We start from the raw sequence: 15,519 nt of genomic DNA, 5'->3' as shown, positions 1-15,519 counted from the left end.
TTTTTTGATCACGCGCTATAAACAAAAAAAGAGCGTCAATTTTGCAAAAATAGCAATATTTTTCACATTTTTTTATATGAAATTCCCCCAAAAAAAAAATGTAAAAATCTAAATTTTTAAAAATTTTCGGCCAATTTGTTTTATGCTACCTATGTTTGGTAAAAAAAATCGCAAAAAGCGTATTTTGATTGGTTTGCGCAAAAGTTATCGCGTTTACTAACAAAGGGAAAGATTTTTGTCATTTTTGTTGTTTTTTTTTTTTTACGCGTAATGGCGGCGATCTGCGATTTTTTTTTTTTGCGGTACTGCGACATTGCGGCGGACAGATCGGACCCTTGACTGACATTTTTGACACTTTTGGGGTTACCAGTGACATTTCTACAGTAATCAGTGCTATACATATGCACTGTTACTGTAAAAATACACTGGTAGTGAAGGGGTTAACTTTATTTGGAAGGGAGGGGCTGTGTGTGTCCCTAGGGGCGTGGTTTCTACTGTGATTGGCTGTGGCTCTAGCTGTAAGGACACTGATCAACGGATCTACATACCAGATCAGTTTTATCAGTGTCTTTGCAGCGAGGAGAATGACAGGCAGCTTGTTTACACAAGCTGCCTGACATTCTCCCTCTCCCCCGCCGATCGCCGAGTGACCGGCGGACATCGGGTCCGCTGGTCACACGCGCGGGGGGGTCCGTGACCACGCGGGAGCGGGAGCGCGCCCCCGGGGGCGCGCGCTCGCTCCCTAGACCCTCACAAGCAAGCAACGTAGCCCTACGTTAGTTTGCCTGTGAGGGGCTGACCGCCGACGTAGATAGTCGTGCGGCGGTCGGCAAGTGGTTAATAGCATCCCAGTCTTAGTCCGTAGGGTTCAAAATTGAGTTGGCCCACCCAACAGCTTCAACTCTTCTGGGAAGGCTGTCCACAAGGTTTAGGAGTGTCTATGGGAATGTTTGACCATTCTTCAAGAAGCGCATTTGTGGGGTCAGACAGAGAGAGAAGGCTTGGTTCGCAGTCTCCATTTTAATTCATCCCAAAGGTGGTCTATCGGGTTGAGGTCAGGACTCTGTGCAGGCCAGTCAGGTTCCTCCACCCCAAACTCGCTCATTCATGTCTTTATGGACCTTACTTTGTGCACTGGTGTGTAGTCATGTTGGAACAGGAAGGAGCCATCCCCAAACTGTTCCCACAAAGTCGGTAACACGAAATTGTCCAAAATGTCTTGGTATGCTGAAGCCTTACAAGTTCCCTTCACTGGAACTAAGGGGCCAAGCCCAACCCTTGAAAAACAACCCCTCACCATAGTCCCCAACCCCCCCCCCCCCCCTCCACCAAATGATTTGGACCAGAGCGAGTTTTGGGTGGAGAAACTCTGATCTTCAACCTGGTAGAACACCTTTGGAATTAATTAGAGCGAAGACTGCGAACCAGGCCTTCTTATCCACATTAGTGGCTGACCTCACAAATGTGCTTCTGGAAGAATGGTGAATTATTCCCATAGACACACTCCTAAACCTTGTGGACAGCCTTCCCATGAGAGTTGAAGCTGTTATAGCTGCAAAGGGTGGGCCAACTCAATATTGAACCCTACAGACTAAGACTGGGTGCCATTAAAGTTCATGTGTGTGTAAAGGCAGGCGTCCCAATACAGATTAATTTATTTTACTCTTTTTATAAAGCGATTACTCGCAGCTACTTCTATTTTTTTTTATAGAGTGGAAATGAAATTAATGTGTATATACTGTTGCCAAAATATCTAATACGCAGCACACCTGATAGCACCATTATTGTGTGAATACAATTAGTAAGACTTTGTATCAACAAGGTAAAAGCCATTAAAAATAGGTTAGGGCTGGGTTGGGTAAACAAGCCTCTAATCTTCCTCACTTAATGCCCCATTGCACACTCTGGGTGTTTAGCCCTGGTGCATGGGGCTCTGCCATTTAGTTGCAGGCGGAGGGCACAGATGCACCATCCAGTCCTGCTGCAGGAAGCCTGTCAAACTTTTATGAAAGCTGCTGCAGCTGGATGGTGCACCTAGGGGTACAAATGTCTAGGGTCGTATGCGCCCACGCCGCCCAGGGAAGAATGCCAGGAAAAAAGACTCGCATTCTCAGCAGTCATGCCTAGGCACATACTGCCCTAAGTATTCATACTGCTTGGTGCACAGTCCAGCAGCATCAGCTGTCAGGCTAAAACAGAGTTTGACAGGCTGCCTGCAGCAGGGGTGGACGGCGCATCTGTACCCTGCACCTAAATGTCAGAGCCCCCTGCTCCTGTGAGTAGGGAGAGGGAGAGCAGTGCTATTGCTCTTAGGTACCTCACTGAATCGGGATCAGGTAAGTATACGAGGGGGGGGGGGGAGGGGAGCTGGTCAAAGAAGGTTTTTCTACCTTAATACATCCAACTCCTTAAAGTAAAACTTCTACCTTTAGAATCACATGAAATCATTTCCTTGTCCTGCCCAGGACTACATGTCCCATGAGTCACTGCTGATACGTTCACAAGCTCTCAGGCACTTACTGAGATGTAGGGACAGTGAACTGAGCTGTACACTATGTGTGCAGTGTATTTCCTCATATGGAAGCAAACTAATCAGCTGACCTACTAATTGATTATGAAAATAGTTGAAAACTATTTTGATCTATTAAAATATTTGGTATAATTATTTAGACTGTTCAATTAATATTTAGTCTTAGTTGTTTTAGCCCTAGATGAGACAAATCATTTAACACAACAGGGGTGCTTTTTTTTTTATCCCTAAAAGAAAAGAAAACCGCTGTAACTGATTATAATATATGATCTGTAGTTTGGCTTCAGTTTGCTAGTGTATTTAAATCTGCTAGTCCATCTAACCCTCCCCTCCCCTGGGACTGGCAATGCTGCGGTTTGCTGTGCCTCCTGTTCTCCCTTATCCAGATTGCTGTCTGTAACACAGGACGTGTGGCCAGATCAGCAGGAGAAAATAAAGGGAGGGGGGGAGGGGATGAAAGCCAAAGAAAAGAAAGCAGATGCTTAGGTCAGACCTATAGTTCTTCAATCAGTAAAGCTTATGTTCCCTGCTGATTGAAGAGCTCTAGCTGTGATAGATTTAGTGCAGTGCATGTCGGACCTCTGCAGAGATGACAAAAACAACCCTATCCTTGCCTAAAGCTGGCCTTACACTGGTAGATTTTTGTTCATCTGAAAAATCGCATCCATACATTTCATAATGATGAATGTTGTCTGAACGTAGTTCATAATGTAAATAAGGAGGGAGGTTTGGGACTTTATATGAAGCGCACAGCTATAAATTGATGATAAATCAATTTATAATATGTTTATTTGTACATATACACATACTGAGTCCTTTCAAATTACAATGAAAAAAATAGAATTGCTCATTAATAGCACATAGTGTGTGTATATGTGTATGTGTGTGTGTGTATATATATATATATATATATATACACACACTAATACATATCACCACACCACCGTGGTGTGGATGGTGTTATAAGTTGACCTAGACTTCTCTATCAGATGGATGATGGTTGTGTAAACAAGTAATACATCAGATGGTAGTAATTGCGTAGCATCGAAAAGGTCTCTACGCGTTTCGTGGGTTCTTTCCACTCACCAGGAGCTAATGTAGGGTAAATATGCTTGTTTCTAAAATAAAGTATATTTGTAGTCTAGTATTAAATACAAAAAAAAGAGAAAGAAGTGAAAAGGGAGAGAGAACCCCCCCCCCCCTTTCTTTTTACTTCACAATGTAGTTCGCTTTTAAAATTCGATTTTGGAATAAATGTAATTTCCTGAACGAAAACCACATACTCCATTAAGCCTCATTCACACAGGCGCTGTGTCCCGTGCAGCATGAATGGGCAGCTTTATGCGACCAGAGTTGCATGCAGGCAGCCTATGTTACTCTAGGGCAGGGGTCTCCAAACTGTGGTCTGGATGTGGCCCTTTCCTTGCTTTCATCTGGCCCTTGGGGCCATCCACTGACACCAATGAAGCGGCACAATGTCTCTAATGATGGAGTACAGTTACTCCCAATGACACCAACAATCATGCCCATTGACACCATTGATGGGACACAGTTCATTCCAGTTACACTAACAATGGGGCCCAATGACACCATTGATGGGACACAGTTCATTCCAGTTACACTAACAATGGGGCCCAATGACACCATTGATGGGACACAATTCCTCCCAAAGACACCAACAATAAGGCAAAATTCCTCTCACTAACACCAAAGATGGGGTATTGTTTACTCCCACTGATGCCGGGACATTTTCTACTCCCAAAGGTCCCAATCCGGCCCCCTAAAGTTCGGAGGACCGTAAACTGGTCCCTTTTTGTTTAGAAAATTTGTTTAGAAAATTTGGAGACCCCTCAGGGAGGATTTGATTTAAATCACTAGTAATATAGTTTTATTAAAATACAAATTTTTAAAAAACAAAAAAAAAAATACTAATTTTTAAGAGGGACTGTCATCTCTGTCCCACAGTGGCTCCTCTGACTGTTGACTCACTGACAGTCCCATTCACTTTAATGGGGTGGCTGGTGATACGGCAGTGACATAACAAGGTGAGGGACGTGGAGGCAGCAGGTGAGCCGATGCCCGCTAACAGGCGCTGCAATGATGGACATGAAAATGACAGGTGCTCTTTAAATGTAAGGACTCATTCTTGCTGGTAGTTTGAATCTTTAATATTTGCAAACAAAACCAAAGGTTTCCTGCTTAGAATAATAAGCTGTCAGGTTAGTAAAGCAGCGATATCAGAACCGATTTAATCATACAGTTTGTAGTGTACATAGATTTGCAAAACAATGGGATAAATGAATATTCCTGAACTTTGTTTTGTCTCATGGTTACTGTGAAATTGTGTGAATACAACAATTAGAGGCATCACCCCGGTACAACCACTTAAATGCAGTCGATGTAGACCTACGTGGGTGGTCGGTAGGTGGTTTAGGGTTAACAACTGTGCATGTTGCCCATAGCCTTCTGGTGTAAGACGTCAGGAGTCTTGTCACGCAGCGCTTTACAGAGAGTTCCGTAATGCTCTAGCCCTGGTGTCAATCATACATTGTTCTGAGAACAAGGGATAAACTGTCTGGGCTCTGCGTGCGTATGTGTGTGTGTACAGGCCTTTCAGGCAGTTCTGGCCATAGACGCTCTGTTTGTTTATTCTGTAAACAGACTGTTTAGAATCCTTTGGTTTATCCATCGATCGATATTGATTTATTTCTCCCTTGGCCGTCCCAAAGCAAACAGAGATTGCAGACCTGTAGTTTTTAATGAAACTGTGGTGAATATAAATAATCCATTCCTGTAAGATGAATAAAGCAAGAAGTAGATGGATTCATGTGACTACCCCCTGGAGCTTGCCTTAAAGTGATATTAAACGTATTCTTTATCGTACATCACGGGACACAGAGCAGCCGTAAAAATTACTATGTGGGTTATGCGCCACCTATAGGTGAATGGACACTGGAAGATCAATCAAACAGGAAGTCCTCCCCTATATAACCCTTCCTACACAAGAAGTACCTCCATTTTTTTTTTGCCAGTGTCTGTAAGGTGGTGGTCACTGATGTGATACATGTGCTCTTGGAGCATTTCTTAGGGGTCTGGACTGTTCTGTTTAAACTGGATGGTACCTGAGCCTCATTGGCTAGGAGAGAAGATTCCTCCAGGTTTGCCTGTAATGCAGCCTTATGGCGCTGGATCCTGCATAAGAAACCCTGTGCAGTGTGTGTTCTGACCAAGGTGTTGTTCTGCAGGGTGCTATACAGGTCCAGGGGAGTGGACCCCAGATTAAGGGGGACCCAGTCCCTGAAGGTCTTTTATGACAGCCCGCCGTGATGGGTGAAGATTGGACTCCTGTTAGCTCAGGGTCCTGCAGCAGGAAGGGTAAGTCTGAATTTTGCAGTTTCTCTTTTTTTTTTAAAAAAAGAGAGATCTGTCAATCTGGTCTTTCTCCCAGTGGCCACTAGGGGCAGTGTACTGCTCATGCCTTGTGTACTTCTTAGGAGTATTGGTCTGCAGTGTCTCCCCCATCCACTAGAGGGCGCATGTTTGCTCAGTATGGCCTACTCCTGTATAGACCGGAAGTAGAAGGGCGGCCATTTTTGGTGGATCACGTGGGCTGAAGGATCAGCGAGGCCTCTTCAGCCCATGGTTACATGATGAAATGGGAGAGCTAGGTGAACAGTCAGGGCATGGTTATATACAGCAAGGTATACTTACTGCTTAATCCGGGGGGATTGTACAATTGTCTGTCGATAAACCCCTGTAGGGGTATCAGTGCACTTTAAGAAGCTGTCGTTCCAGAATAGCGTGCATTTGATCTGCAGGAACCTATTTTTAGGCTGTTTTGAAGCAGCATTAAGGCTGCATTGGAGCCTATATGCTTGGCGTATCCTGCAAAATCAGTTGGGGCCAAGTGCAGTTGAGCTGGTGCAGCATAGTAAACATGTTCATGCCTGCTTACTTGCATAAACACATGCTTGCATGGGTGTGTGTCTGCATGGGTACATGCTTACTTACATGTTTGCATAAATGCATGAACACGTGTTTTCATGTTTGCCTGAACGCGTGTTTGCATAGACGCTTGCTTGCTTATTGCGTGGACGCGTGTTTTCATGTTTGCGGGAACACGTGTTTGCGTAAATGCATTCTTACATGCTTCCATAAATGCATGCTTCCATAAACACATATTTTCATTTGAACTGCATACATGTATTCTCTTTTTGCCCTGAACTGCATACATTTATGCTTAATTATTATTATTTTTATTATTAGTCAGGATTTATATAGCGCCATAAAATGGATACAATAAAATACAAGAGGATTAAGTGGGCCCTGCTCAGAAGAGTTTACAATCTAATGGATTAATTGCCATGAACTGCACATACATACATACATACATACATGCTTAATTGCCTTGAACTGCATACATATGTGTTTGTTACAATAAACTGTATACATAGGTGCTTATTTGCCTTGGACTATATACATATGTGCAAATTGGGAGATAAGTTGAGGCACTGAGAACTTTCATGGTACCGCAAAGACTTACAACACAATGACTATATAAATACAAATTTTATTGCATCTACAAGTAATAAAAGAAACCGCCCATACAGGGAGGAAAATAAACAACACACATAATATAGTAGTCCACTGACGGCACATAGGCCATTGAGAATGAACTACCCTTTTCGGTTTAGTTCATTGAGAAACTCCTCTAGTACAGATTGAATATTGGTGCATCTACCCACACGGGAGGACCACTCAAAATAATTCTCCAATCTTACTCTACATGTTTCGCGGGGAGTCCGCTTCTTCAGGAGTTCTGCTCAAGAAGAGTTGATCTATAAAAAGATACAAATCAAAGACAATAATACAGCAAAGAGCCAATTAATGTGTGTACAATGAGTTTACAAAGTTAAACACATATGTGATATTCCCACCATCTCATGTGGGTACATAAACTTGTATCTTTTTTATCAATTTTTCATAAAGAAATGGTCAAGCACTTACCTATTCTTTAGATAACCAGTTGGTTTGCCTTATTGTGAATAACACAGTTCACTTTTCTTCCCTTATTCATATTGAACTGCATGGCCGTGCGACTTACATATTCTTCTGAGGTGAGGCTCTTTTGGAGTATTGTTGGTTCAACTGTGTGCGATACTTTGATGCACATATATATATATAATGCCAGGAAAAAAATCTCTCTGTACAGGGAGTGTCATTATTTCATCTTTTCCTAGGTCATTACCAATTTCTACTATAAATGGATCCTATGCTTACCTTAGTAATTTCCTGTGGGTTAATAAGGTCATAGGTACTAATGTGGTCCTATATATACCATGCCTTGTATGCTGCATTTACCAAAGCCTTGGACACTTCCAGTCTATCTGTACCTAATGGTCTTGAGTCCTGTTCTCTCGCTCTGTTGAGTGCCTGGAAGCTGGCTTCAGGGAGCTTCATATACTGGATTGGGAAATATTTTGTGCCTGGGGTAAAACCAGGAAGTGTCACCCGCGGATATGTGAGTGGGAGTGTTTTTTTTCCTTTCTCCAATCGGGATGGGAAGTGAGATTGGCTTTAAATACCATAAGGGTCAGATTTGTCCCTATCCATTTTTTTCTAGTTTCTCACTCCTTGATTCATATTTCATACAGGGTGTAACACAGACAGTCCCGTCTGTCAGGTCACCCTTGTGTCCTTGGGACTTGAATTTGCTCTGGACTGTCCTTGCAGAGACCACCTTTTGAACCATCTTGAGAAACAGTTATTCCTTTGACTCAGAAGGTGGCTTCTTTGGTTGCTATCACTTCAGCAAGTGGAGTGTCAGAGCTGGCAGCGCTCTCATACAAGGAGCTATTCTTGGTCTAACATCATGATAAGGTGGTGTTGCGTCCTCAACCATCTTTTTTTGCTTAGAGTGGTTTCTAGTTTTCACTTGAATCGGGACAGTGTCTTGCCTTTCTTTTCTAATCCTAAGTTGGCAGGAGTAAGATCTCTGCATACTCTGGAGGGGAGGTAGTTCAGGCGGTCAGGATTTACTTGAATTGTCGGCGCAGGTCAGGAATCCTGGTTTGTGCTGCCAGCAGAGCCCTGGAAAGGCAGGAGGCATCCAAATTAACAATTTTTTTCTTTGGATCCACCAGTTATTTAGGCCTATGGCTTGAAAGGGCAAGGTCCCCATTCCTTTTTGGTGAGAACGCTCACTACCAGATGTGTGGGTGCTTCTTGGGCCATTTGCCATCAGGTGTCAGTGGCTCAGGTGTTTAAGGCCACTACATGGTTTTTCGTTCATACATTCACAGAATTTTACCAGATGGATATCAAAGCCACTGAGGATACAGCTTTGGCCACAGTATGTTACGGTTGGCAGAATATGTCCTTCTCAGGTGGCAGTTTCTGTGATTGTGTCTCCCTCCTCTCAAGGGCATTGCTTTAGGACATGCCACATAGTAATTATGTCTGCTCTGTGTCCCGTGATGTACGATAAAGAAAATTGGATTTTTCCTACAGCTTACCTCTAAAACCCTTTTCTTGGACTAAATCATGGGACACAGAGGTCCCTCCCCTCTTTTTGTGATATTCATTGCTTTGCTACAAAACTGAGGTACTTCCTGTGTAGGAGGGCTTGTATAGGGGAGGACTTCCTGTTTGGCCTGCCAGTGTCCATTCACCTATAGGTGGCGCGTAACCCACATAGTAATTATTATGGCTGCTCTGTGTCCCGCGATGTACTCCAAGAAAAGGATTCTATAAGCTGTAGGAAAAATCCCATCGTTTTTTTAAAACCCTTTCTGAACCGCCGCAGGTAGATATGCGGCAGGACCTGTACGGGATTTCATGCATTGGGTCTGGGGCATGCAACTTTATTGGACACAGCAGGAGCCAATCAGCAGGTACAGCGGGTCCCATGTCTGCCAGCACCCCACAATCATTCTCAGGAGAGGCAGAACGGCGGTCTGCCTATGTAAACAAGGCAGACCGCAGTTCTGTGAGAGGGGAAGATCGAGATCTTGTGTTTCTGCTAAGCAGGAAGATGGATCTCTGTCTTACCCCCCCCCCCCCATTTAAAGCACCCCCACACAGTTAGGCCCCTTTTACTTGCGGTGGATCCTTTTTGACGGACTTCGCTTGCTCAGCGGGGATCGCTCAGCTGATCCCCGCTGAGCAGGCGGATAACAGGCCTGTCCATGGGGAAGCATACAGTATTTAAAACTAGGACAGGTTATAACCCCTTCTCCACATTATCCAGTGCTTAGCCTGGCACTGTGCTTAAGTACACAAGCCCTAAAGTGTGCCAGAGGCTGGTCAGGACAGACGTCTTTAGCAGTCTGTTTTTTAGCTTAAATAGGCACATAAATCTGAAGTGTTACAGAAACATCCTCGGTACCTTTTATCCATCAGATAAATTAATAATTTCTACCTAAAAAAAAAAAAAAAAAAAAAATAATTGTTCAGACAGTACCATAGTCTTTACACGTGATAAAAAAAAATAATACATTTTATATTACACAAATATTAAAAAATCACATTACATAAAAAAGGTAAAAAATGCCAAAACCCTCTTGGCTCTAATCTTTTTGTATAAGTATAAATATTACTTCTTTCATTGAAATCAATGTCGACAGTTAATTGATGAGATCGTCAATAAGCCTGAATTTTCTACATGTTTAATTGAACGATGAACTTCTTCAGGATTTGAGAGGAGGTATTCATTAACCTCTTCCCACTTAAGGGTAAAACAAATCTTAATGCCTAAGCCAACTTTTGCAACTTTGACATGTATAATAAAACCATATATATCATCACAAATACTTTGTGCATCCAGGTGGATTATACCTTGTTTTTTTTTCACGACAAATTGGGCTTCTTGGGTGATAAATGGTAATGGATATCTCCTGATTTTTCTATTATCAAAGGAAAACTGGTCAAAGATAGTAAATTATATATATTTTTTTAAATTTAAATTGCATCCGGAAAGTATTCACAGCGCTTCACTTTTTCCACATTTTGTAATAGTACAGCCTTATTCCAAAATGGATTAAATTCCTTATTTTCCTCTAAATTCTACAAACAGTATCTCACAATGACAACGTGAAAGAAGTTTGTTTGAAATCTTTGCAAATTTATTAAAAATATAAAAGGAGAAAAAAATCTTGTACATAAGTATTCACAGCCCTTGCTCTGTACTTTGTTGATAGGCACAGCTATTTATGGGCAGTTTCTCCCATTCTTCTTTGCAGGACCTCTCAAGCTCCATCAGGTTGGATGGGGAGCGTCAGTGTACAGCCATTTTTCAGATCTCTCCAGCGATGTTCAATCAGGTTCTGGGCTCTGGCCGGGCCACTCAAGGACATTCACAGAGTTGTCCTGTAGCCACTCCTTTGTTATCTTGGCTGTGTGCTTAGGCTCGTTGTCCTGTTGGAAGATGAACCTTCGCCCCAGTCTGAGGTCCAGAGCGCTCTGAAGCAGGTTTTCATCAAGGATGTCTCTGTACATTGCTGCATTTATCTTTCCCTCAATCCAGACTAGGCTCCTAGTTCTTGCCACTAAAAAAACATTCCCACAGCATGATGCTGCCACCACCATGCTTCACTGTTGAGATGGTATTGGCCAGATGATGACCGGTGCCTGGTTTCCTCCAGACATGACGCTTGCCATTCAGGTCAAAGAGTTCAATCTTTGTTTCATCAGACCAGAAAATTTTGTTTCTCATGGTCTAAGAGTTGTTTAGGTGCCTTTTGGCAAACTCCAGGCAGGCTGCCATGTGCCTTTTTATTGACAAGTGGCTTCCATCTGACCACTCTACCATACAGGCTTGATTGGTGGAGTGCTGCAGAGATGGTTGTTCTCCTGAAAGGTTCTTCTCACTCCACAGAGAAATGTTGGAGCTCTGTCAGAGTGACCAGTGGGTTCTTGGTCACCTTCCTAACTAAGGCCCTTCTCCCTGCCCCCCCCCCCCCCCCATTGCTCAGTTTGGCCAGGCAGCCTGCTTTAGGAACCTGGTGGTTCCAAACTTCTTCCATTTACGGATGATGGAGGCCACTGTGTTCATTGGGACCTTCGATGCTGCAGAAATTTTTTCTGTGCCTCGATACAATCCTGTCTCAGGGGGTCTACAGACAATTCCTTGGGCTTCATGGCTGGGTTTGTGCTCCGACATGCACTGTTAACTGTGGGAACTTGTATAGACAGGTGTGTGCCTTTCCAAATCAAGTCCAATCAACTGAATGTACCACAGGTGAACTCCAATCAAGTTGTAGAAACATCTCAAGGATGATGTCATGGCAAAAGCTGTGAATACTTATGTACATGTGATTTTTATTGTTTTCTATTTTTAATAAATTTGCAAAGGTTTCAAATAATAAAAGAATGTGAGAAACTGCCCAAAAATAGGTGTACTAAACTTGTAGCATCGAACTCAACAAGACTTGAGGCTGTAATTGGTGCCAAAGGTGCTTCAACAACGTATTGAGCAAGGGCTGTGAATACTTATGTACATGGGATTATTTTTTTTTTTTTTTTTTTTTAATAAATTTGCAAAGATTTTAAACAAACTTCTTTCACATTGTCATTATGGGTTTTTTTTTTTTTTTTTGTAGAATTTTGAGGAAAATAATGAATTTATCCATTTTGGAATAAGGCTGTAACCTAAAAAAACGTGGAAAAAGTGAAGCGCTGTGAAAACTTTCCGGATGCACTGTAGCTGTATATTTCTTGTTACCAAAGAACAAGCAAAAATAAGATATCATGCTCCTGACAATTGCAGTGATACCACATATGTGTATGCTAGTTGTTGTTTGTACCAATAGTGCGCATTTTTGCTTTTTTTTTTTTTTGTCCTACTTAAAACACACTGACACTGATGCTAACTGATATTAATTACTGCTCAAAATAAACTGACCCTTACTTGGCCCAAACACTAACCCTGGCACTAATCTAGTTTTTTTTTAATTATTTAATTATTGTTATTATTTTTTTTTTTTTTTTTTACATACTGTTTTTTTTTTCTCTGCAAGATGAGAGAGAGATACAATGTATCTCACCCCTCTATTCACAGAGAGAGAAACACGGGTGGGCTTTACAGTGACTGATCACTGTGGTAGCCAATCAGAGGCTACCACTGCGATCAGGTGACCTGTAATCAGGAGTTTCGGGTCCCGATCATTAGTATGGGACTCGGGGCTCTCTTCGAGACCCCGATCTCTGTGCTGGGTGTGTGGCGTGCCCCCAGCACAAAGACAGATACACATGCATGCGGCCCCATGGCAAAAAGCCCAGCCCAATGAGGCCGCATATATGGGTTATGTCAGCGTGAAGGGTTTAAAAGCAAAAAAAAAAATAGGCCAACTAAAGTGTCAGCCTAAGAGGCCCATAACACTGGAGCTGGAGAGAGTCCAGAGAAGGGCAACTAAACTGATTAGGGGATTGGAGGACCTTAATTATGAAGAGCGTCTGCAATCGCTTGATTTATTCTCCCTGGAGAAGAGACGCCTGAGGGGGGACATGATAGCAATTTATAAATATCTCAATGGGGATCTCAGCTTAGGAAAAAAGCTGTTCAGTTGAAGGGATTGCATGAGGACTCAAGGGCATACAATGCGATTAGAGGAGAAGCGTTTTAACCTCAGGCAACGTGGGGGGTTCTTTACTGTTAGGGCTACAAGATTGTGTAATTCTCTACGATTGTGGAATTGTCTACCACAAGAGGTGGTTTCTGCGGGAAGTATGGTGGCTTTCAAAAGACTCTTAGACGTACATCTCAAGGATCAGAACATTCAGGGCTATGTGAGATGATTGCGGCCACACACACCTACACAGGTTGAACTGGATGGACTATTGTCTTTATTCAACCTCACCTACTATGTAACTATGTAACTAGGTGCCACCCGAAGGATGTCACAAACGGGAATGAGTGGAGGCATAAAAGAGGAACAACACCACAGGGTAATCACTCTTATATCTGGTTCTATAGCATTGTCCTCAGCAGGGCATGGAGGTGCCCCAGTAGATCCAAACAGAAGGAGAGAAGAACTGAAAACTGGGACACACAAGGACCAAAAGACCAACATAATCTCACCAAACATCCGATTGCATTATACCAATCTAAAAACGTAGCTGTGCTGCTCCCAAAAAGGGAGGCAAAGTATGTCAAAGAGGGTCTATGTCTACTATAGTCTACCCAAGTACAAAACCTTTAGAAGTTCTACAACCTCCAGATAAAAGTGGTCACTGATGTAGTGTTTAACTCGCTATATATTTTTTTTTATAGGTACTGGAAGTGGCTCTCTTTCCCATGCCATCATACGGACAGTGGCACCGACGGGTCACTTGTACACCGTGGAGTTCCACCAGCAGAGAGCTGAGAAGGCCATTGAGGAGTTCCGTGAGCACAAAGTAGATCATCTGGTAACTGTGAAGAATCAGGATGTGTGTAAGAATGGCTTTGGGGTATCTCATATTGCAGATGCAGTGTTCCTGGATATACCATCACCCTGGGAGGCCATTGGTCATGCAAAGGATGCTATAAAGATTGAAGGTATGATCAATAAACAGGGAATTTGAATGTGTTTTTACCATACCAACCAGTTAGGTGTTTGCCTTCCTTGTTTATGTCTATGAGAACTTTATCTCCTGCCTTGACCTAGACGCATCTAAATTATGTTTGTGTGGTTAAATTATTGTGAACACTTCTGGTACAATGAGATACCTATAGCTTATATCCCTTTTGATGGAGTGGGAAAGGCTTTGACAGGACAGATTGCTCTGTGTCCACATTGAAGAGACCTCTTGCTTCATGTCCAGTCAACGGCATGTCCCAGATACTGGAGTTATTCAATGGCCGTTCTGTCTCCACGAGGAGCGATCGCGGGTGCCCGGCGAAGATGCTGATCGGGTTCCCCTGTTGCGAATGGGCGTGCGCACCCCCGCTAGCCGGCTTGCGAAGCGACGTACAGGTATGTCATTTCGTGGGACAGAGCCGACCTGCCACAGTAAAACTGCAAGGGGCGGTCGTTAAGAGGTTAAAGCGGTAGAAAACCACTGCAATTTAAAAAAAAAAAAAATGTTCCCCTGCAAAATAATAACATAATGTGTTAATATGCATTGCATATGAAATACGTACTTACTCTAAAATCTTCCCCCGGTTTAACGGGTTTGCAGACTACGGCTGTGTGAGTGGCGAGAGACGTGATGAATATCTTCTAAATGGTGCAGGTTTAGGAGATATTCATTTTCTCTACAGGTAAGCCTTATTTTAGGCTTACCTGTAGGTAAAAATCACAAAGCAGACTCTACTACTGCCTTAAAAGAGAAGTACAGGATTCTGGAAAAATAAAAAAAATCATCTATGTGATGCTGCATCTGTCCCCCGCCGCCTCTACACAAAGAACTGAGCCATCAAAGACCACTGATTGCTCATTTTTTCAGGTCCCTACTGAGCACACAATGGTGACTGTCAGTCACCGCTCTGTGCTCTGCTCCTCCAGTGCTCACTGGAGCACCAGACTATGGAAGGGTCAGGAGCAACTGGCCCAGCCTCTCAGTGGTACACTGAGAGGCTGAGCCAGCTGCCGGTCAGGCATCTGAGTGGATCCCCACATTATTGTCGGGATCCCTTTAGAGCCTGGACAAACTCTGTCATGTCAGCCGACAGTAGGCTTTAGCCCACTATTGGCTGAATCTGGAACACAGGAGTGCAGAACATCCTATGAACTACAGGAGAAGTATGGCCAAAAATTGGCCATACTTCTCCTTTAACCTTGATGTGCCACTTGTAATGTTTGTTCTTTCCCTATAAAGAGCTCTATAATGGTGGAGGCAGATGGCAACAGCATCTGGTCATATATTCCCCATAGCCTTTTTTGGTAAACTGTAAAAAGAACTGGCCATGGCCAGGACTGTTCCTACCAAGGGGCAAGTTAGGATTTTCATTTTAGCACCACCTAGGGGCAGCATGAGAGGCACCTTTGCTACAGCTTAGAGTCTAAAAC

At 43.1% G+C, this 15,519-nt stretch overlaps 1 protein-coding gene across 1 annotated transcript in view; it reads left to right on the top strand.

The window, feature by feature from the left end:
• The window catches only part of TRMT61A (tRNA methyltransferase 61A), a 68,673-nt gene that overhangs the window by 11,758 nt on the left and 41,396 nt on the right, over nt 1–15,519 (top strand). The window contains exon 3 of the mRNA XM_082242765.1: nt 13,800–14,066. Coding sequence (XP_082098891.1) covers nt 13,800–14,066 — 267 coding nt within the window. The remainder of the gene's footprint in view (nt 1–13,799; nt 14,067–15,519) is intronic.

The sequence above is a fragment of the Pelophylax lessonae genome (genome assembly GCF_965119305.1).
Source record: "Pelophylax lessonae genome assembly, chromosome: 13".
NCBI lineage: Eukaryota > Metazoa > Chordata > Amphibia > Anura > Ranidae > Pelophylax > Pelophylax lessonae.
The sequence above is the reverse complement of the archived record's forward strand: the minus strand, read 5'-3'. Positions and strand labels throughout refer to the sequence as shown.